This window comes from Polyodon spathula, chromosome 7 (genome assembly GCF_017654505.1).
Source record: "Polyodon spathula isolate WHYD16114869_AA chromosome 7, ASM1765450v1, whole genome shotgun sequence".
NCBI classification, from domain to species: domain Eukaryota; kingdom Metazoa; phylum Chordata; class Actinopteri; order Acipenseriformes; family Polyodontidae; genus Polyodon; species Polyodon spathula.
The window spans coordinates 25,470,157-25,494,775 of record NC_054540.1 but is presented as its reverse complement, the minus strand read 5'-3'; the positions used below and the strand labels follow the sequence as shown (position 1 = coordinate 25,494,775).

Sequence of the window (24,619 nt, the reverse complement as noted above, 5' to 3'; positions counted from 1 at the left end):
AGATACCTGCTTTTGTTTTCCTTGTCTCATTTTCAAGGTAGTAAATGACAAGGGTACCATGTTTACAGTATGCGTGTTTAACAATTGGACATCTGCGCTTGAACTTGAAAAGGGTTTTCACAAACATGCCACGAATCGTGCTGATTTATAAGCTGTTGCCGCTTGCAGCGAGTTTAAACACAGACAGGCAACAGGAAAAACCACTGATTCTGTTAGGTCCCAATCAAGTGGAGAAAAACAAGTACTATGTTAAAAGCATTGGAGAGATAATATGTTTTCTTGTAGTCAATTAATTCCCCCTTCGTGGGGATAGTGATAAAATAGATGCTGTGGACCATTTTACAACTGGGCTTTTCATAAAGCCGTTTGAATACACTCTACAGAAAGATCCAAAATTAGCAGAGATAGTAAAGACTTTACCACAAAATGCAAAGTATACATCAAAAGTGATAAAGACATTAAGTAAAATGGTGCATTCTTATTCTAGTAGGTACTGTATCAAAAGTGATGGGACACAAGAGAAGTAGAAAATCTGTCCATCATGGTAAGATTTGTTAGATTCAATACCTGAGGAGAATCTGATTGGCTTGCTTGAATTGTATCAGTTGGATGCAGAATACATTACAATTCAAATACTTCAACACCTCTCTGAAGTAGCTTTTAATGATGACATCATCAGCCAGTGCTACGATGGTGCATCAGTGATGAGTGGGGTTAATGGCGGTGTGCAGGCTTTACTGCAAAGAAAACTAGGAAGGCACTTACCATACATGCATTGTTACAACCATCAACTGCACTTATTAGTAGTGCACTTAATTCAAAGTGAATCATGTGCAAAGAGATCTTTTGATCTTTGTAGTTCTGTGTGCATTATTTCATCGGCACTACATTATACAAAGGTACAATGGTCCAGAGGATAATATTGCTTTTTTTTTTTTTTTTTTTTTTTTTTTGTGTGGTTTTTTTTGTGTTTGGTTTTTTTTTTTTTTGTTTTTTTTTTCCATAGACTTATGTACAGAAGCATCTGAAATTTTTTTTTCTCAGCTGAAGAGACAGAGCTTGTTTGTTCATGGAAAGTTCATAGTCCATATTCTTGGTATTTTAAAGCCAGCCAATGCTGTTCTTCAGTCACAATCTGTTGATATGTGCAACAGTAGATGCATTACAAAATCTCTGTCAAGATGAAGATTTCTGGAATGAGTACTTTAGTGTAGCGGTAGATGTGCATACTGCAAAGAGACAGAGAACCATGAGTAAGCAGCTAGCTGATTCTGTTGTGTTTTCAACACTAGGTCATTCAGACTATACAAGTACTGCTAAATCCGATTGCCGCCTTACATTAAAGAGACCTATGTTAAACATTAGATAAAGATTTTCTGAGAATAGCCAGATTTTAGATGATAGCTGTTGTTGACAAAAATGACACAACAAATTAAATTGTTGTAGCTAAACCTATGTTGCTTAAAAAACTCAACAAAGATGCAGACTGTGCTGCTGTCTGTAAACTTCTGCATGGATAGGCAGATGCATTTCCTTTGCAGCATAATATGTATGTGTCAGCTTTAATAATTGGTGTATCGACAGCTTCATGTGAAAATTCCTTCACCACTCTGTCACGAGTACTTACTCCTTTTCGTCGAGCCATGCTTCATAACAGGAAGAGAAACCTAGTTATTTTGGCTCATGAAAAAGCTATCACAATAAGTCTGAACATGGAGGAACTTGCAAAGGAGTTCTCCAAGTCAAAAAAATAGAAAACGTATGCTTTAATTATATTGCTTTCATTACTTTTGGAAAGTGGAAAGGAAGATTGTATAAATCTGTACAATAGTTTATATAAAATGAATGGAAAGACAGTTTAAGTTTAAAGGAATAAGAAAGACTCAGAAAAAAAAGATTCATCCCAAATGATGTACACCTGTAGAACATGGATGGCAGAGATGCACTGAATACATCTAAAAGATAAGTATTTGGTGAGTCTGTGGCAGGCTGGAGAGTGGATAGAGGCCCAGAGACAGACTGCAGTTCAAACAAATATACTTTTATTATAAATAAACACAAAATAAACGTGCACAAGGGCAAAATAAAGGGATTTAAACACAAATAAAGCAATACAAAAACAAAACTTGCAAAATTAAGGTTTCCAGGCTGGGCAATCCCTTCACTGGAATCACAAATACAAAAACCCACAAACACCAACCTGCTTCCTCAGCTCCCTCTTTCCAAATGAGAAGCAGAGGCCTCCTTTTTATGTCAGGTGGCCGGGCGCTGATTGATCGTTAATCAACCTAATCAACTAATCAACCCCAGCCACCTGAACATAATAAACCCAGGCAGGTAGGGGAAATTAACCCCATCCCTGCCAATTTAGGGCAGAGCTTTGCTCTGCCACAGAGTCACTCTGCATTTACATTTGTTTGTCATGGAATTGCCTATAACCCTATATTATTACTGCAACGAAAAATAACTATGTTTAAAAGTATGTGTCTAAATGGCAGCCCCTCTAAGAGGTCTACTGGCCCCCCCATCCTAAAGGAGCAGGACCTGGCACTGCACAGCAGTGAAACTCCAACTGGATAATCAACTACATTAATCATGTATGAATCAGCATCTCAGCATTGCGTTGAGTAAAGACTCGCTTGGTTCACATAACTACACTTATCAGACTTTAATATTTGTGCTGAAGGTAGCTGTTTCTGCACCTGATGCCCATTTTTATGGTGGCTCATTAGGAACAGGGTTTTTTTTTATATATATATTTTTTAAATCAATTTCATATTCGTTTTCATATATTTTATTGTTCTTGTCTTTTTTCTGACTTAAATTTTGCAAAATCTACGAATATCTGAAAAAGGTCAAAAGAAAACAGTATCTCATTTTAAGATTCGTTTTTATTGCCATGGAAATGACAAGAAACATGCCCCTTAGATTAATTCAATAAAACTGTATGAACAGAACAGATCTGGTTGGATCAGGTCTTGTCAGAACTGTTCTCTGGTGAAGTGGTTTGAGACCTGTTGTAGTCTCAACATTACTTTTAACACTACTACTTTTGACTGACAGTGAATAAAACATTCATTATGCAGCTTGAATGGAATGGTTATTTGTAATTTGAAATATATTAGCACTTTTCCATGACCAGAGCTGCATGCAAGGAACCTTTTTGTCCAAGCCCTGTTGGTTCAAGCCTTAATTCATTCAGTGCTTAGTACTTAGTACTTAGTTACTTATAATCATTTGCCCCCTACTTCCATTATGGTGCCTTCAGAAGAAAGTCAATTTTATTGACCTAAACCTTGTCAGATCTAAGGACCGATAGCCTTCAACACTACATCAGTCCTTCCGGTGATGTCAAGACTACATTGGAAAGGGCTTTGCTGCAGATTGCTGTAGATTGTAAAGATTTCATATGTAAAAGTAATGAGAAGTCCTGTCATCTGCTGCTACATCTATCTACTAGATCTGGCATAATGTTTTGTAATGCTAAGGTTGAAAATTGAGTTTCTAAAGTTTAATTGTATAGATCAAACATGATTGTGGTGGTGTATAGCTGGTAGGCTCCAGCACTAAGTAGCATTGAACTGACCTGGGTGAGATACTTTTCCATTAGTGACTGCTGAGTCTGGGGATCCAGAGGACGACTCCTCCATGTTTATTGACTTTCTAACAGGCGGGAGTGAGGAATGCCTGACCACAGGCAGGTGCTCTGAAGTGTGATGGCAAGCTGCACTTCTTTTGTGATGGTTTCGACTCTGTTTTTCAGCCCCATGAATAGACAAACTTATACCTGAAAAAAAAAGAAACTAAGATGTTATTTTCTACTGCCTCATAGTTCTGGGATACCAAATAGTTATAATTTGGTTTAAAACATTTACAACGGAAATAAAGCCACAGTGATGTTAAATATCTTTTACAGCCTGCAGCACAGACATATGTGCATAATTCAGCTTTAAAGACTCCTCATTAACATTGACAGCGCTCTTGTCAGCATGTTTTTCATTGCGTTCTTAAAGGTGCAGGTCCTCATACAACATTACAGTACCTTCCAGTGTTGGACATTTCTGTTTAGTTCATAGAGTGACAGCATGGTAATAATACTTCTAAGGATAAGGCACAATTGTTTTTTTTTTTTTTTTTTCACACATTGAAGGATGGTTTTACTTTAAAATTTCTGTCAATGTTTCCCAATGATATGTTAAATAATCAAAGCATTTCTCTGGTTGAGCATAAGAAATCTGTAACTACTAAATGGACAAACAATGTGTTATATGTTATTTGTTTTTACACTTGTTGTACTGCTATGGCCAAACATTTTGCATCGCCCTAATAATTTACTTAATTTGTCTTCATAAAGTCGAATGAAACCTGCTGAATAATGTTACATTAACACATTGAATCACACACCGCTTTGTAATTTTCCATATACTTAACGAAAAACTGACAAATTAAAACATTTTCAAAATCTAACATGAAATACTGTACTACTATTATGGCTTATAAAATATCAAAACTATGTTGATTTTTATGATTTTTTTAATTATGTTTCAATCCTCAAATTCTAGGTGATGCAAAACGTTTTGCTATACTTTGTTCATATTTGTAAGAAACCTTTATTAATTAACCTTCCTGCTGAAGTTGGTAGGCACAGCTTCTCCTGTTTTACAGCCACCTCTACTTGCACCCGGTCCCTGTTGTGAAGATCAGCTTTACATCCTGAAGTTGCTTATAAAAGCAGAATACTCTCCATAGAAACATGCCAAAAAAGATTTGCATTTCAGACATAAAAATGTTCCCCTGCTTAACTGTAACTGTAAGTAATGTAATGATTATAATTTGGATGTTGGTGTTTGTTCGGTCTAATTTGTAAAATGCTGCTCAAATGTTTTTGCTGAAAATCAAACATTTTACATGCAATGGACATGCATGAAGGTAAAATATCACTGCTATAATAAAATCTAGCTCTAAATAGTAAAAGCACAGCAACACAGAGAACACAGTGACCTTCCAGAGACCAAATCTGAGTACAAAACAGTGACACAGCTGGGGAGAGGTGTTTTGTTGTGTAATCTAATTACTAATATGTCTCAAGTTTCTGTACTTTCCTACAGAGTGATTCATTTAAGCTGACAATAAACTGACAGCTAGATGTGACTGGTCATTATCGAAAACTTAATAAAATATTAGAACTGGAAACAAATGCTTTCTGGGCATTTATTCTGACAGGACAGAAGTGATTAAAAATATACAACCCCCCCCCCCCCCCCCCCCAAAAAAAAAAAAAACAACCTGCAAACAAATAACATGGTGACTTTATTTTAAATCCAAACAATCACATTGTAAATACTGTATATAAGTATAATTTCTGCAAGTGCAGGACTAGATTACAAACATCCTGTAAAAAACAATCATAAAATAAATCAACTGTGTGAAAAAAATCAGAGTTTTTGATTCATTAGGTAGTAATGCTGCTTATGTATATAATCACTTCTTACCATCTTAACCAGAAGGGAACTAGGTTTTACATGTTTGGAAAGGTGATTAGCTAAATTGTCTTCTTCTAAAAGGATTTCCCCTTGATTCAAGGGCGTTTGGTAGGTATCACTTTTACCTTGGGACCTGTTGATCTCAACATTTTTAACAGATGCACAGTACATTACAAAAGACAGGAGAGGGCTAACAGCTAAGGATTTTACATTTATGTTACTTTGTATTAGGGCTAGTTCACATAGTCGCAGTGCATTTCTCTGTGTACTTTTACCTGTATGTCAGAGATAAAACACTTGATTTCTGTGAATAGAAATTGTTTGTCGTGTCTGGTCATTTCTACTCCCAAGGTCTCAGTAGATATTAAGAAAACAGTAGGCTGTGTCTTCTTACACAGTATTGATTTATTATGGGTGGATCCAAGGGGTACTAGGGGTCTGGAGCACCCCCCCCCTTTGATAAAAATGTCAAAATGGTATGTTTCGTATCAGGTATCCCCCCTTCATGACAGTCTTGAACCCCCCCCCCCCTTCATGAAATTCTGGATCCGACCCTGTTTATGACGCTCAGGGGTAGGTGTACTAAGATGGGCCAGTCGCAGAGCAAACATACCGCAATTTGAATTTTCCTTGCAACACTTAGCAAAGTAACCATTTTGTGGTATGTACTAAGAGAAAATATGTTAATGAAGAAAGCCGCAATATACTAACTTAAATATTATATTTTCGTGTATTTCAATTTTGCTTTTGATCAAGCTAGTAGTTACTAAGCCCAGCAATTGCCACAATAATCAGACTTTGATTGGCCAACATAATCAAGTGATAATGTGTTTGTGAAGTGACAGAGAACCACGTTTGAACGTTATTTGATCCTCTGATGTCTGACGTCTGCTGTATCCTAGGCTACAGTGTAGGGCTGCTTATTACAATGTCGGAGTCGAACTAAAACAGCATTTTAATCAAAATATTGTGCATTTCTGTGGCAGACTGTCCCACCCGCATATATACATATGCGCTGTTTCATTATTATTTGTTGTCTTATTTTGTATTTTTACTTTTAAAACCTTGTGAGGACGCGTGACTGATCAGCTACTGATTATTTAACTAACTGACAGTCACGCATCCTTATTAATCATGTGCAGACTAAGGCCGAGGGGTACTAAGATAATTAATTAATAGCTAGTTAACCCCTCGGCCAGAATATAAAAGCCTGAAGCTGTCTAAGCTCGTCGGAGAGATGTAAGTCGAAAGTAAAGTACAAGGATTATAAGAATTGCTAAGTGTGCTGATTTGTTATTTGTTTGTTTGTTTATTTGTTTGGCCAACGTGCTTTTTGTTTGGTGTCTTTTGGTTTGTTTAACTTTTGTTTATTTATTATTTAATAAAACTCTGAGCGCCATAGCGCTGCAGTTTTGTCCTGCCATTCACTTGTTTTGAGTCTGTTTCTGGTCTGCCGTCACCCCTACAAAGCAATCCCGTTCACAACTTCCTAGAAAATAGTACCTGGAAAATATTGAACAGACGACAAAAATCGGGTAAACATGACAAAAAACGTGTTTTTGCCCAGCAAGTCAAAGAACCAAAGTCCACGCATATAACTGGATAGTGGAGGAACTGAATTTCGCTGCCTGCTTGTTTGTTTTTTCATGTAACGTCACTGAGACTGGCATTTTATTTTAAATGGGCGGAGACATTTTCAGCAACACAGAGAAACAAAATATGACAAGAACTTGTTTTACAACATTTATAAATATCAAGAAACAAGTGGATATAAGCAGATACTATTTAAGCATAGAGCCCGTCGATGCAGGCTCTACCGTGTGTTAGATGATCGCTACTGGAGTTATGCATCCGGAGTCGTAGGAAGGCGCTAACGAAAGTCAAGGTCATCTACCACAGGGAACCTGCATCGAAAGGGGTCTATCGCTGTTAGAAAACGATCTGTTTCTTTATTTTCTATTTAACAAAAACTTTAACACCTATATTTACCTTGAACTTCTGATATTTCACCAGGTAAAACTCCGCTGAGGAAAATAGTCCCTAACATTAATTAGAATAGAAAAACGACATACATGTAGAGAAAACTTTATTATTATTGCTAACATATTTATTTATTGGGGTCTTACTCTTTCTTAGTATAATTTATCTGGACATGGGCAAAGAAGAGCTACCAGAATTATTCCGGGCTTAAAAGGCATGTCATATGCAGACAGGCTAAAAGAATTGAATCTGTTCAGTCTTGAACAAAGAAGACTACGTGGCGACCTAATTCAAGCATTCAAAATTCTAAAAGGTATTGACAGTGTCGACCCAAGGGACTTTTTCAGCCTGAAAAAAGAAACAAGGACCAGGGGTCACAAATGGAGTTTAGAAAAAGGGGCATTCAGAACAGAAAATAGGAGGCACTTTTTTACACAGAGAATTGTGAGGGTCTGGAATCAACTCCCCAGTAATGTTGTTGAAGCTGACACCCTGGGATCCTTCAAGAAGCTGCTTGATGAGATTTTGGGATCAATAAGCTACTAACAACCAAACGAGCAAGATGGGCCGAATGGCCTCCTCTCGTTTGTAAACTTTCTTATGTTCTTATGTTCTTATGTTCTTTCTTATGTTCTTAATTACTGAAAAGTCTGTGTAGTATTGAGTCTGACTTGAAACTTGTTGTTGGAGGCGGGGCGTCATTCAAGCAGGCAGGGAGTGGATTGGCTGGTGCGGAAAGAACTGAAACAGGGTCGGGAGTTTGACTGGCTGGTTTTGAGGGAGGGTGTCGTTTGGATCCAGCCGATGACAGAATTGTGGACCAATCATGTCTTCCCTGTTGATTTGCTGTCCAGTATCATGCACAGACATGATTTCGCTTGTCTGCAGACCAGCTTCAGAAAGTATGTTTAAGTAGCTTTTTATATTATCAGATTAGTTGTAAATTAGATTGGTAAGGGAAAATGCCAGTATTTATGCACGGATTGATTTTAAAATGTAATTCACAGTTAAGCACTTCAACGTTCCAGTGGACATTTATACAAAATAGAAGCCCGCTAGATCTAGAAGCTGATTGGCTGTCCGCACTCAATCGTTTTCTAATAAACAGATAGATTATGCTCTTTCACTACAGTGAGGCATTACATTGGTCTGTGATTTTAAATTATTTGTACAGTGTTTTCTGTACAAGTAATTTCAACAGGAAGTAGCCTACTGGGTCCACCGCTTGGATAAACCAAAGAGCCTGAACAGACCACGGACGTTTTTTGAGAAAACCACATTACTCACAGAATACTGAGGTAAACTGAGCAACAAAAACTAATTCTTCATAAAATGTAATAAAACTATTAGAAAAACTTAAAAAAAAAAAAAAAAGTTATATTAGAATATGGATAAGTTTAACTTTTCCATATTCTAATAGCACTTGAGCCCTCATAAACCTTCTCACCTTCAGCACGGGCATGTAACTACACAAAGCGGGCATTGCCACACGATTAAGCCCACTCCTTTGGGCTCAAATGCTTCATTTAAATCTCAAATCAGGAATTTAAATTTTAGTTGCAACCTTTATCCATAAATAAAACACAATTCATGAAACAATTCTAGGATCAAATGTTTAAAAATGTTGTTTTGAAACTGCTTGTAGATTCCTGCTACTCTTCTAAACTAATAATGCATCCTCCGCAGCTAAACATTGTGTTTGTTGATTGGTTATTTTAAAAATTAAAACGGTCTCTGGTTGGACATCAACATACCATGTCATCATCAAAGCAAGCAGACCATGCACATGCGGCTGCTTTACCCAATCAGAATCCTGGCCAGCACAAGAGTCAGTGTGCTGAAAGAACGAGTAACGAGATGCTTCTGGGAAATGTAGTGGAGTGAAAAGTACAATATTTTCATATTTACAAATGTACTTGAGTAAAAGTACAAGTATCCCAAAAATAACGTACTTAAGTGAAGTACAGATTCCAAAAACAAATTCTTAAGTAGTGTAACGAAGTAGTTTCTACTTTGTTACTTTCCACCCCTGAGTAATAATAACCATGCAATTACTACATCTGAGTTAAATGGTTATTTAAGTGCCTTATAATATTTTATAGAACATTCACTAAATTGCACATCACTCGACTGCTCACATTTATAACCACCTTTCCAGCTATCCACATGGCTCCGATATGAGACTCAACTCACAGCCAGCTACTTAGGGAACTCTGGTTTACCACTCTGGTTAGTAACTAGGACAGGGGTGGGCAAATCATTTTCAGCTATGCTTTTAACAGCCCATCAAAATTAAACATAAAGATAAATAATAAAATTAAAGATAATGTATGAAATATAAAATCAGATATTGCCATACACAGATATTGCCTTCTTATTTGCTTGCAATGGCTTTCATTTATGACACTAAAACAGTAATTATTTTGTACAAAGTAAAGCGTGCATTTAAGCTTTCTTTTTTAAATTTATAAAAATATAAAACAATGTTACATATTTTCCCTCAAAGCAGATTTGTGGTTCCGTTAGATTAATTTAAATTGGCACCCTGCTGGTGATTCCAGTAAATCTCCTAATGTGCCATAATTGCAATATGGGTGCAGTAAATAATATTGAAGTTCTTTGAGTATACAATTCCTAACTTCAGGGTTTTTACATTCCAATAATTTGTAGAGCAATAAATTGAACAAATATGTGTTTTTAACGTAGCCTCCTGTGACCTCAAAAACAGTGCCCCTCACCTTATATAGACACACACCCAAATTGTAATAATAATTTTAAAAAATGCAATGTGGCTGAATTGCAATAGGTTATTGACGTTATAGATATGCAGCATTGTACACCTAACAGGAGGACACATGTACTGTATTCATCACAGGAGTATGCTGTATAAATACATATTAAATACAGTTGTATAAATGTTCAGATGAAAGATAGCTTGACAGGCAGGATGACAGTCAGATATGTAGAGAGACTGCAAATGTAGGAATTTCTTACAGACTCAGCCATTAGAACAAAAAACAAACACAGTGATTTCATTGACAGTGCTTACACTGCAGTTCCCTTCTGGGATCTGCATGGGATATACCCTACAGTAGCCCAGCGTAGAAATAGGCACGATGCACTTTTACACATAATTGATTTCATGACAAACTGAAGCACCATATTTAATTTCACTCTTCTATCAAAGCTGTCCAATTATGCAAAACTGCAGGATAGTTTTTCATAGGAGGTGTACCAGCAAGAAAACTGCAATGTCTGGCGCAAGAATAATTTTTCATTATTTATTTTAGTTGAATGACATCTCTTTGATATTACTCATAGAAAATTCAGCACTGTGAAGCTTGTTTAAAATACTACATTTTAGCACTAACCAGACTGCGCACACAGTACCCACCTGCTTTATCCTGCAGTACAAGGTCCCTGACTAACAGATCATTCCTCAGGGGCCATTTGAAAAGGTCATGTTCCACCTCAATGGGTCATGTGTGGTCAAATATTATATAAATAAAGACATAAAGAAATGAAATCGTATTGGATTTGCACCACAAATGTCTCACGCACAATACTTTCCGATTCAGTGCACTACTTGCATTTTAATCTATTTACTTTAACTGAAGTCTATAAAAAATGACCTTCACGGTGGTGGATTGAAATAGCTCCACTGTTTTAACTATTAATATAGGGCCCTGTATGTATCAAGGTTAGTCTTTTTAGTGTGTCCCCAGTGAGTTCTGTGCTCTTTTTGGCTACAGAATACTCCAGCAATGTGCTATTAACTTTGGTCTTGTATTGCACTGAGGGCATACACAATACTGTCAGTTATTACAAAGTAATCATCTGCAGGGGTTGTGGTTGTGGTTACCTCGTGCAAAGATTTGTAATTTGGTACAGACACACATTGACAGCATAGCTATCAACTTTATATTATAGACTGCACAAATGGTTTTAATCTGATTATATCTGACAAATGACGAATACTACATTGTACCACAGCCAGAATCAGAACAAACATATTACTATTATCAAATATTGGGCAAATGAGTCTGAAAAGCTTTTTTTCGACACTAATTACTTAGAGATTGGCACAGCTCTGTAGGTATTTATAAAGAAAAGAAAATAAAAATTTTATAACATTTTTGAGTGGAAATGACATTCCACTTACTGTAGCTTATATACAAACGGTTAAGTAATAAATTATACCACCATTACGTCAAATGCAGTCATAAATTGACCCAGGGGTCCCCATGACTGAGTTTGAGAAGCCCTGCTCTAGTACAACCACTCAAAGGGACTGAATACAATAATATTAACAGAGAGTGGTCTTGAGGTCGAGCTGGCCCAGTGAAGAGTTTGCTGTTGCATGGGAAACTCAAATGAAAATGCACAACATGCAGACATACTGGCATGGTTCCAATTCAAAATGGGGGCCCATTACTGTATTTTTTCAATCAATTTAGTTCACACATGAAAGGTGTTAAAGAGCAGCTTGACTAACTCACATCTTGCAGAAACTTGATAATGTGCGTTCCAACTTGAAAAGCCGTGTCTGTATGGGTAATAATTACCTTCTGTTGCAGGACACATTGCAGCAAACAGCTACAGCTAAATTCCTGTTTCACAGAACCCCCCCCCCCCCCCCCCCCTGTCTCCCAATGTGAAAACACAAATGCTAATCACTAAACCATTTGGCCTGGTACCAAACTAGGCAGTCCAGCATTAATAAAACAAGGGTATACTGCATGTCTTTAAATTCTCTACTTCTCCATTCACAGTCAGCACCTTTTAGCTGGCTGAACTACCTAGCAAGCATGTATATAAAGAACAAATCACATCATACTGCTCTGGCCATGCTGACTCAGTCAGTTTCAAGTTGTTATTCACTGTCAGTATAGCATAGCAATACCTCAGTACCAAAAAGAGATATAGAGAAGAGGTATTCCATGAGTTAAACCTGTTTGTTTTACCCAAGAGTTGCCTGGTTGGGTTGAAGTGAAGTCTATTCTATACAATGTTTAATATGCATCAGCTGAGATTGTTTTTAGATCATCAATCCGAAATGCCAAAGTTATTAAGTGGTTTAACTCATATCAGAAACACAGCATTGTTGAAAGGATGCTGAAATGGATCTAAGGGCATGCAGCCATAATACTTTGGATGATGGTCCTGTGAGATCTCAGAAGCTATTCATTGTCAGCCTTGGTCAGTACTGTAGATGAGTGACCAGGTGCTAGATGCGGTGGTGTTAGTGTTTTAGTAGGTGATACCTTAGCCTTTGCCTTTTACATGCTCAGTTGAAAACTTTGTGTCTTGCAAGACTTGTACTTGTAATGACTTCAATATCTTTTTTCAACCAAATTAATAACACTGTTGCAATGCAAACTCAGTATTTGGCAGTAGGTTATGAGTGATCAGCTTCAGGCTATGCTTACTGTTCTATTTAAAAGCAATTATGTGACTAAACAGAGCAAATCATTGGTTCATTAAAATACTGTAACATGATTTATATAACAAGGTCAGCGGTTATAAAGTTTGTAAACATTTCAATTGAAAAATTGTATTAAGTATACATTAAAAAAGTTTTTTTCTATATTAGCCAGTTGTTCTTTCTAAAATTTTCTATATAAACTTACACATACATGTTTATTTTTTAAAAGGGGCTGCTTTCACTTTTTTCTTAGAAAGTAAATACACTAATCTGCGGTTAGATGAAAAGGAAAAACAAACGTGTTTGAATACACACTGTTAAAAAACTAAAACTGTGAATGATAAACTGCCATGTTACACTATAAACAAACTTTAATCCATAGCATTGCAGTTATCTTTAGACTAGTAACACAGTGTGCATGTAAAAAATGTGTACAATGTTGAGGTTACACACAAAACCGACCCTAAACACAGGGAGAAGGACAAACTAATAAGACATCCATGTGAAGCAGTGACTTTAAGTTGTCTCATAGAATCACATTTATACTAACACAGGAAATTCTAATCAACGCTTCAGTGCCTTCTATGGATTGATGATGCTTGCTATAAAATGACAATTTAATGCCCATTTTCTATATGACAATTTCAGAATAGCAACACATCTTGAGACGCAAATTGTAAAATGTCAACCTGATACCCTTTAGAAGCTGTGACCCACATATTCCCAGCAATCATATATAACTAAAAAATAATTATAATAACCGTTTATTTCTTAGCTTAGAGAAATGCATACAGTCTTGGCTCAAGACAAGAAACTGAAGGTCAAAGAACTGCGTGGCTAGGAAAGAGAGTGCACTGCAGTAAAAAAAAAGGCTGAGCTTAGGCAAAACACGCTGACACTTACCATGAGATGCAGAAAGATTCAGCCATGTACAGAAAAAAGCTACTTTGAAGGTGTGAAATGTAAAGAAGTTCCCAGTTAGGCTTCGGGAAATAAAACAGCAACAACAAAAAAGCTATAAAGATATAATTTCTCCAGTTCGGCTAACAGGTCGGGAAAGACACAGAAGCCAACTTGGGCAGCAGCAGCAGAAGAAACATCACATCACCCAGATCTGTGTCTATCAGCTACAGTTACATGCACTTCAGTGGAGCTGCTCGCACTGAAGAGGACTCCTACACACAACCAGCCACTGAAGCTATGTGCTGTTTCGTGTCACTGACTCAAGCAGCAGAAAGGAGTAAAAAAAAAAAAAAAAAAAAAGCAACATACAAAACTACGTCTTGGGGGGAGGGGTAAAGAAAATTGTATTTTCAGTGGATTGCAGAGAAACTGTATAGAGCAAGAGGGAGCGAGAAAAAGGGGGGGAGTGGGTGGGAGAACAGCAAGAGCATCAGTATTCCTATTAGTCATCACAAGCAGCCAATCAGGGCCTTGTGAGCAGTGTCAGCACCACAATAGAGAAGAGGAATGACAACAGAGCCCTGAATGAGGCACATTCTCAGCTGCTTCCCAAGCACAATGTGAGAGAGTCAATGGGCTCTTTAACCCTGGGTGTTAAAGACAAATCTGCTGTTTTCTGCAAAGATTATTATTAGGTGATAAAAGTCAAGACACTTCTCAAGTGGGAACACAAGTATTTAAATAGGTCTTCGTGGCAGGAAACAAAATGTCAAGCCACTTCAGGATGTTTGAAAGATGCCTAATAGATCACAGTTTACAAGGAAATTTAACTGTGGAATTTATTAATATTCTTTGGATTTTATGATTGCTACAGAAAAAAATACATGTTTTGATAGCCTACAGTAAATTGTGTTATTTAAAGATGAAAAATATGGTTTTGGCTTTATTCTAGAGGGGACCATGTCAGTTATTACTGTGTATTGGAATAATTTGCATCACTTTTCCTGTAGCAATCTAGATTTTACAACTGGATTTCTATAGGTATAAGTACTACAGGGAATTTTTAGGAAGTATTTTAGAGACGTGAGTTGCACCTATTACTAATCTAAGCAGCACTTACTGAAATTAGCCAATTTGTGCAGTGATAATTTATAGCTAACATCAATGATAGATAAAACACTTAGGGGTAGATGCATTAAAGTGTTGCGTCTGTCACAATCGTTGCAAACCACATGCAAACCAATCAGAAGCGTAGCGTGAAATGTACTAAACAAATGCAACGCTGTTAGCATCATTTTAACAAATGCTTTGCAGCCGCAGTTCTTATTTGGGCTTTAGCGTTAAATGAATATGTAATTCTGGGCGTTATGAATAACAGGCAGAGTGAGATTACATGGACGGCATTTTTTAGGAAAGAATTCATGCAAACCTAACCAAATGATGGATCAAAACTATTGTAATGAGATGTGCTAAAGCTGCGGGCAATTGCGACACTTACAATTGCATCAGTTTGTTAAGAACTTCTGAAAGCATGTTTTAAACAGTCGCAGTTGTTGCTGGCATTTCCCAGTCAACCTTTTCTCATGTGTTGCAAGTTGTGCTCAATGTATTTTTGAGATGAACACCCAAGTGCCTAATTTTCATTAAATTCAGGGTGTACTTACATCTCATCCAACTGTTCTGTAAAAGTACTATATTACAAAATAAACGCAAACCCTTGCCTTATAGATAGTTTTGCAAACAATGCAGCATAGTATATGCAATAATTATACGCGAACTTGTAAATTCCATATAGAATCAAATAGAAATTTGATTGTGTTTTAATTAACAGATTTTTTTTTATAAATTGAACCAGGCCCCCCTAAGTTTATAAGGCATTGTCTATGTATTATTGAATGGGAGGGACCCGTGAGACACTTGCCTCTTCTGGATACAGTAGTTATCATTGGTTCAAGATACCATATTCTTCAGACTAACCTAATTCAATTTGTGTTTCAAACAATCACATAAGGATTCCCAATTGCTCCTCCAACAAACACACTACTGTGTTACAGGGTGAGTCATGCGATTAAGTGCTTGCTGGTCTCGTTGCTTGTATTGGAATTTGAGCTTCTGTGGGTTGGGGAGATTAACCTGGGTGTAGTTCACCTCATTACAATTCAGAGCTACCTACTGGTCAGGCACGTCATGATTCCAGGCTAAAATTTCCCAGACAGTATCTTGGCGATAACCATTGTCCTTGATTCAGCGGGTGAAAAGAGATCAACTTGACCCCTTGATTGAGGTGAGGTAACATTAAAATGAGTTCTTTCAAATTGATGGAAAAAACAAAAGTAAATATGTAAAAACTGGTGCACACGTTCTTGAACAAGAAATAATAAGACATCTGACCTCAAATCAAACCTGATGATAAGGTAGTGTAGTTTTTTTTTTGTGGGGGGCAGAATAGAATAACTAATGCACAATTGAAATAATATAGTCCTCATAATCATTCAAGGCAGGGTAATACTAGAAGTAAAGCTGTTAAGAAACTTAAATAACATGTATGGAGCTTATCACAGACTCTTTCCTTTTTATAATGTCACCTTAGAGACATCCTGTGCTTTGGATACAGCTGTTTTTAATGATACATTCATGGTATATAAATCTGTTTCACAAGCAATCTTTTACAGCAGTTAAATCAGATTGGTCCCTTCTGTCTCAATTTAGTCCTGAGTTCAGGCCCCAGGGGTTTGAAGTATGAAAATCCAGAATTACATATTGTAAAACTTTTTTTATAGTATCTTTCATGCTATGTAGGGAATAATGCATGAGGTAGTGTGTGGTATTAAACTGTATTGTTCACCCAAGGGGTGGGATGCCAAACCTTAGGTGGGTATTACATTCTCATTTGTCACACACCACCCCATGCAGTATTTTTTATAATCTCTTGTGAGCAATTTTTTTTTCCTGCTGAGAGGCAAGCAAGAGAAGACAGCAACTATGTGAGGTACTGGTGGAACTGCTTGACAGTTTGACAGTTTGACAGCTCGTGCTGGGGTCGTGCCCTGTTACTGGTTTTAATAACCGGACGATAATTATGGGAAATATCAACTGGTTGAGCCCATTTAAACAATTGCTAACCAGTTATTATATATTCATAATATGTTAATTATATAAAAAATAAATAAAATAAAAGGTCTGCTAAATGCCACAGTCATTACATTTGTAAAGCTTTAACAAGGAGGCTTTATCCTAGAACTGTTCGATCGTGACCAACAGGAAACTACAATCATGCATTTAAATATAGCTAAGAAACAATCGATTGCAATCCACAATAAGCTTAGAGCAGCCCTATAGTGTGCTATGGCTGTTTAACCCTTTGATGTCCTATGTCAGAACAGGTCCGACATTACAATTTCCCTTTCTAGTACGATGCTGGTCTCTGTCCGACATCATCAAAAAGACGTAAAGTACTCTCTAGTAGTTTTTTCTCTGGAAAAAGCTGAGAAAACCTTTAATGGCCGAGTGAGACCGATAGGAACCAAATGAAGCTGAAAAAAACTAAAAAAAGGGTGTGTCTCATAGCCCCATGCACTACAGAGATAACACGGACATAAACAAAGGAGATAGCTGCTTCTGCATCCAGTGCTCAAAGAATATCATAGACATTTGCAAAGCTTTTTGAGAAATTATAGTAATAAAATAATGACTTTGATCACATTATTGAGTAGTTTGGTGATAAAATGAATGATCAGGAGAGGATTTATCAGTATGCATGTCTACAAAGAAGTATGTGAAAAATACAGTGAACAAGGGGCGGGGCTTGGCTGGAGATACAGTACTGAGTGTCCTTTTGCAATTCAGTGCCTTTTAAACCTGTTTTACTCTAAAAAATTTAAACAGCGCGTTTGAAAGTAAATTGGACCTGACGCGCCTGACAAGTGCTGAATAAATGGACTGCAAAGGGTTAAGGATTAACCGAAAGATGCTGAGCAGGCTAAGCAGCAAAGAAGCCCTCTTAAATGAAAGAATAAAATCTTATAAAAGCAACTGATATAAGGAAGTCTATTAAAATTTCTCATTATGAAGACTGGACTATTGCACAATTAGCTAATTAAATCATCCCTATTGCCTTGGTGCTTTGTGTCAGCACAGAAGCAACAGCAGTGTGCACTGCTGCTTCTACATTAGATACAGTGCTTCTGTCTGTCAATGCCCTGCAAGGTCAATGAGAAGGCAACAGGAGATATAATCATTTACTCAAAGTAAGTGCATTGTAAAACATGGAATAACCAGTCTTCAAGAATAATGGCTCTTCAATACTTCATGACCTAGCCGTACACAGAGGTGGGATCTATAGGAAATGTATAGACAATTAACTTTTGCTTCAGTGTACTACTATATTAAAATAAATACAGAATGGCCAGAGTATCATTATTTGGTAACATATTTACTTATCACACATGCAGATTTCTTTTCCAGAAGTTAATTTCAGGTCTTTTACAGAAAGATCTATGGTATATCAGTAGAATGTGTGTAAAACTTACTTGGATGATCTTATTCTACTACTAACATTATGCTCAATACAAAGAATTATTGTTCCTTTCATATTAGTTTCCTTTTCTTTGGATAAGAGCTACACAACTGCGTTTTTCATTTTATTTCTTTTTAATTATATTTGCCTGTGGAAGGGGTGTGGGTAATTCACTGACAAGGAGACAGACAGGTGTATTTGGGAAACACCACACAGGTGCCCAGTTTTATTTTAAGCCGGCTCTTTTCCTTTCCCTGTAATTTTTCCCTCCGGTAGAGGGCACTGTTGACCGTGGGCTGCCTATCAACGATGATAGACAGCACCACGGAAATACCACAGCTGGTACACGACCTTCAAATGCACTCGCAGGTGCTCAAAGAAATAATAATGAAAACAGAAGGCGAAAAGAACAAGGGAAAATAAAACAGTAATAAAACTACAAATAAAAGGTGCTGCACTCGGCAGCGTTATCCCGGTCGCCGCTACCCGCACGACCCGGATCACCGTCCTACTCTCTCGGCTATCTCGCCTGCTCTTCCACAATACGCCGGGGTCTGCCCAAGGGTTCCCCGCTCTCTCTCTCTGTCTCGCTGATTCCCGGTCCTGAATCAAAGGGTCCGCACCCTTAGCGCGTCTAAGTGGGCAGACCTGAGGAAAATGATCAGACCTGAGGAACAACAGAGCGTTACTTTATAGGACCGACAATCACCCAAGACCCGCCTCTCGGCCATTCAGAGAGGGGGAAAGTCCACACTCACACTTTCCCACCTCCCCGTGTCACTGCCATGACTCACAGGCGGTTGTTGGGCGACTGCCGCCCTCTTCCTGCAGCCCTGTGAACACGCCAGCAGAGTCAGCACAGATCTCTCCCTGTTACATATCCTTCCCCTCAGAATGACACCACCGGTTCATTCGAAAATCTTACACCCCCATGCCTTCCCGAGAGAAAAAGTCTGCGTTTTGATGCAGCTTTCCTGCTCGGTGGACTACCCTGAAGGCATAGGGCTGCAAGGCCAAGTACCACCGTGTGATTCTGGCATTGCTATCTTTCATCCGGTGAAGCCATGCTAAGGGGGCATGATCTGTAACCAGGGTGAAGTGTCGCCCCAGGAGGTAGTACCGGAGTGACTCGACTGCCCATTTTACCGCGAGACACTCCTTCTCGATGGTGCTATAATTTTTCTCGCGGGGAAGGAGCTTCCTGCTGATATACAGGACTGGGTGCTCGCTTCCCCGAACCTCCTGCGACAACACTGCCCCGAGACCTGTCTCTGACGCATCCGTCTGCAGGGTGAACCTCTTACCAAAATCCGGGCTGCATAGTACTGGCTTACTACACAGCCTCCGCTTCAAGGCGAGAAAGGCCCTCTGGCACGACTCCGTCCACTGAACCGTATTTGGGGCAGCCTTCCGGGTGAGGTCTGTCAAGGGAGCAGCGAGCGTAGCGAAACTCGGGATGAACTTTCTATAATAGCCCGCTAGTCCCAAGAAAGAGCGCACCTGGGTTTTGGTTGTAGGAACCGGCCAGTCAGCCAAGGCTTTCACCTTAGCAACTAGCGGTCTGATCTGGCCGCCCCCTACTCGATACCCCAAATACTCCGACTCACTCTTCCCAATGGCACACTTCTTTGGGTTAGCAGTGAGCCCCGCCTCCCGCAAGGATTGCAGCACCGCCGCTACCTTACACAGATGACTCGGCCAATCCTCACTGTGGATAACCACGTCATCTATGTAAGCAGCGGCGTACTGCTGATGGGGCCGCAAGATGCGATCCATCATCCGCTGGAAAGTGGCGGGGGCTCCGTGCAACCCAAAGGGCATGGTCCTGAATTGGTACAACCCGAAGGGAGTCGAAAACGCCGTCCTCTCTCTAGATTCCGGAGTCAGGGGTATCTGCCAGTACCCCTTCGTTAAATCCAGTGTCGTCATAAAATGAGCCGTGCCTAGACGCTCCAGCAACTCATCTACTCGGGGCATCGGATAAGCGTCAAATTTCGATTTCTCATTGATTCGTCTGAAATCAATGCAAAATCGAGTTGACCCGTCTGGCTTATCGACTAAAACGATCGGACTGTTCCAGTCACTTTGGGACTCTTCTATTACCCCCAGTCTCAGCATTTCGTCAATTTCCGCTTTTATTACCTGTCTTTTACGCTCAGGTATACGGTACGGCCTCTGGCGAACTAGCGCCCCCGGCTCAATATCAATGTGATGATGGGCTACTCGAGTCTGCCCCGGGACTGAAGAGAACACATCAGGAAACTCCGCCACCAGACCGTGAGCCTGACATTTCTGCGTTGGTGTCAGATTCTCAGCAATCTGTACCGATCCTTTCTTGCCAACACAGAAAGATCGGGTCCCAGGTCCGTGACGTCATCTGCATGCGCCACTAACAACGCCTCTGGCTGTAACCAAGGCTTTAAAAGATTGATATGGTAAATGTGTTTCTCTGTCCGTCGCTCCGGCTGGCAGATCTCATAGTCCACCTTCCCAACCTGGCGTGTAACCTCAAAGGGTCCTTGCCACTTAGCCAAGAGTTTCGACTCAGAACTGGGTAGTAAAAGAAGTACCTTATCCCCCGGCTGAAATGTGCGCAACCGGGCTCCTCGGTTATATTGTGTCTCCTGTCTGTGCTGCGCCTGCTGCAAATTGTCATGCGCCCATTTCCCAACAGACTCAAGACGTTTGCGCAGGTCCAACACATACCGGACTGTATTGGTCGAATTGTCCTGCTGCTCCTCCCGGAATTTCTTCCGGTAGCCCTCCGGTGTGGCCCCCACACGGTTTAGGATGGCTGCCTTCAGCCGAGGGTAATCCAACATGTGCTCCGGGGACAGCGTCCTCGCAGCTGCTTGAGCCTCCCCAGTGAGTTGGGGCAACACATAGCTAGCCCACTGGGCTTGGGGCCATCCGGCCGAGATCGCCATAGCCTCGAACACCTCCAAGTAGGCGTCCGGTCGATCCTCGGCCGTCATTTTGGTGGGTCTCTGGATGGAGTGGTCTGGAGCTGCGGGTCTAGCCGCCCCCTGTACTGCCGCGGTGAGCGTCTGGCGCAGGAGGTCCATCATTGCGGCAAACTGAGTCGCATCCATCGCTAGTCTGCTCCTTCTATAGTTGCACTGCTTGGGGCAGTGCCAGTGAATCCCACTTCTGACACCACGTGTGAAAGGGGTGTGGGTAATTCACTGACAAGGAGACAGACAGGTGTATTTGGGAAACACCACACAGGTGCCCAGTTTTATTTTAGGCCGGCTCTTTTCCTTTCCCTGTAATTTTTTCCCTCCGGTAGAGGGCACTGTTGACCGTGGGCTGCCTATCAACGATGATAGACAGCACCACGGAAATACCACAGCTGGTACACGACCTTCAAATGCACTCGCAGGTGCTCAAAGAAATAATAATGAAAACAGAAGGCGAAAAGAACAAGGGAAAATAAAACAGTAATAAAACTACAAATAAAAGGTGCTGCACTCGGCAGCGTTATCCCGGTCGCCGCTACCCGCACGACCCGGATCACCGTCCTACTCTCTCGGCTATCTCGCCTGCTCTTCCACAATACGCCGGGGTCTGCCCAAGGGTTCCCCGCTCTCTCTCTCTGTCTCGCTGATTCCCGGTCCTGAATCAAAGGGTCCGCACCCTTAGCGCGTCTAAGTGGGCAGACCTGAGGAAACAACAGAGCGTTACTTTATAGGACCGACAATCACCCAAGACCCGCCTCTCGGCCATTCAGAGAGGGGGAAAGTCCACACTCACACTTTCCCACCTCCCCGTGTCACTGCCATGACTCACAGGCGGTTGTTGGGCGACTGCCGCCCTCTTCCTGCAGCCCGTGAACACGCCAGCAGAGTCAGCACAGATCTCTCCCTGTTACATTGCCCAAACAACTTAAAGTTACAAGCCTAGCAAACTCTTGATACAGAACTGAATGCAGAGTAAAGATATTGACTACAGGATATTAAATTAACTATATAGTTTACAGCACAGTATTCCTGGGATTATTTCATTGATCTCAACAACATTTTAGTATCATTTCAAATTAAAACAAAATAAAACATATATCTTGCAGAATAGCAGATTAAAATGTTTACATCGGCATTTACTCCTTTTTTTCTGTATACATAGATTTTTTCTCAGTATCACCAATAACATTGGATGAGAGACTGTTGATCTGACCTCAGAGATCCTAGTTGCCAAGGAAACAAGTTAACTGTAGGTCAAAGGTTAACAGACTCATATACATCGCCTAGGGTGAGGCAATGTGTCAATTAAATATTATAGAATAGCCTGGACAAACTGAACACTATGCTTCAATGAAGAGGTCAGGTTTTTTGTCATGTATTTCTATATTTTAATAATAAAGAGGATACTCCATGAATGTTCACAGGGTATTGTAGTTATTCCACAAATGAGGTTAGCAGAATAACCCACAAGCCCCCGAAGGGTTTGAGTGAGTTGGTTATGACTATCCTCATGAGTGAATAACCACAGCTCTGTATGAACATGTTAAAAGCCAAATAGTTACTGACTTGTTTGGCAAGCTGACATTATTTATTCCTTATAAAACTTAATGAACAAGAGAAAAAAAAAAACAGTTACGCTTTATATTGCATGGAATAAATTAATATTAAATAGATACACAATTGCATATTAAATTAATTTTAAATGAATATTTAACAGATATGCAATTGATAATACATTTACATTCAATTATACCTTGTTACCTTCCATTAACATTTAAGTCAGATTAACTGTATTTTCAATTAAAAACATGTAAACAATGAGAAATTATTACATATTTTCTAAGGTAACAAAACATAATGTACATGGACGTGATATGCAATTACATTTTCAATCGACATTTGGTTAACATTTAGAAACCAGCTATTGCATATTTATAACACATTAATTTAACATTAATTTAATATACAATTGCATATCTATTTAATATTAATTTATGTCATGCAATATAAAGCGTTACCAAAAAATCTTGGTCTGTGGTGGTTGCAGTTGGATTTCTGTGGGGGGGTGTTTACGTTACAGCCTAATTCGCTTCCAATTTCTTATTCTTATTTTGATTGGTTGCAAAGACAAAAGGACTAACCAGTGATTGGATAATGTTTTGTTGGGTGGGTTTTTATTGTGCACAGTTTCCTAGTAACTATTATATTACTTGTGTAATAGAAAATAAAAAAAGGACTTGTCATTAATATCTTCGAGTCACACAAGATCGAGTCTGAGTTTTGCAGCCGTGTGTGAGTCTGAGTCTGCGTCACGAAGTCTGGTTATTAGTGTTTTTTTTTTTTTTTTTTTTGCTTGCCAACTATCAGCTCGTAGCTTAATGGATCTCACCAATCAGCTAAGTTTAATAAGGAAATGAGCAAGCATAGATAATAACAATTAAAATACAGCAGAGGAAACTTAAGAATTGAGGCCAAAATTAATTGGTATGAGACATAAATGGTACTATATTTAAAAAAAAAAAAAAAAAAAAGTTGTATTAATATTCCTACCATTCAAGTGGTAACATCAGACAGGGTGTATTTTGATTCAACGTCAACAGGAAAGCCAACCTTTTAGACTACTTAGAGAAGTTACTTCAGCAAGGGACCTCAAATGGCTTTTTCCTTGTTTATAGACACACCTACAGGCAGTGTTTTCAGAAAAAAAAGAAAGCACTCAACCAAATGAACAGGTTAAACTTCTGATCAAAGCTTTTGTGACAGGCATAGACTTATGCCAGAAAATATGACTGCATGCAAGTACTGCACTACAATATGTCATAAAAGGTATTTTTGAAACAAAACATGTTGTATGTTGCAACATATAATTCTATCAGTATCCGTACTTTGAAACAAAACTTCTACTACTCACCTTTACTCTAACTGAATACTGGCAAGGACAACACAATTTTACAGGACTCGTCATCAACATGTTATAGTGTGTTTCACACCTTTTGTAACAAACGCTGATGCAAACAGTTGTTTAAGGATTAGACTAATCAAACAGAACTAGGTCACTATAACCTAGATTTTGATTTTCTCTTTAAATTGTACTCAGGTATATCGACCCATACAATGTATTATCACAAATAAGTGACTGGTTCCCAAGATACAATGCAAAATGCAGTTATGACATGTGTACATATTAATCCATAGGAGATAATAATGCACTGTAAGCTTGGTTTGTTTGAAATGGTCACGGAAGAAGACATTATCCCTGAAGAAACTCCTCAGGGATCTGTTAGTAAGTATCAGTGACAAGTATTAAAGTTAAAGGTTTGCAGAGGCAGAGGCACAGAAAGCAGAACCATCT

The 24,619-nt window shown here is 39.0% G+C and overlaps 1 protein-coding gene across 1 annotated transcript in view; it reads right to left on the bottom strand.

Annotated features, from left to right (window-relative positions):
• The window catches only part of LOC121318422 (anoctamin-4), a 68,699-nt gene extending 54,592 nt beyond the window's left edge, over positions 1 to 14,107 (bottom strand). The window contains exons 1-2 of the mRNA XM_041255064.1: positions 13,792 to 14,107; positions 3,587 to 3,787 (exon numbers count right to left, since the gene is read on the bottom strand). Coding sequence (XP_041110998.1) covers positions 3,587 to 3,650 — 64 coding nt within the window. The 5' untranslated portion in view covers positions 3,651 to 3,787; positions 13,792 to 14,107. The remainder of the gene's footprint in view (positions 1 to 3,586; positions 3,788 to 13,791) is intronic.
• Between the last annotated feature and the right edge of the window lie 10,512 nt (positions 14,108 to 24,619).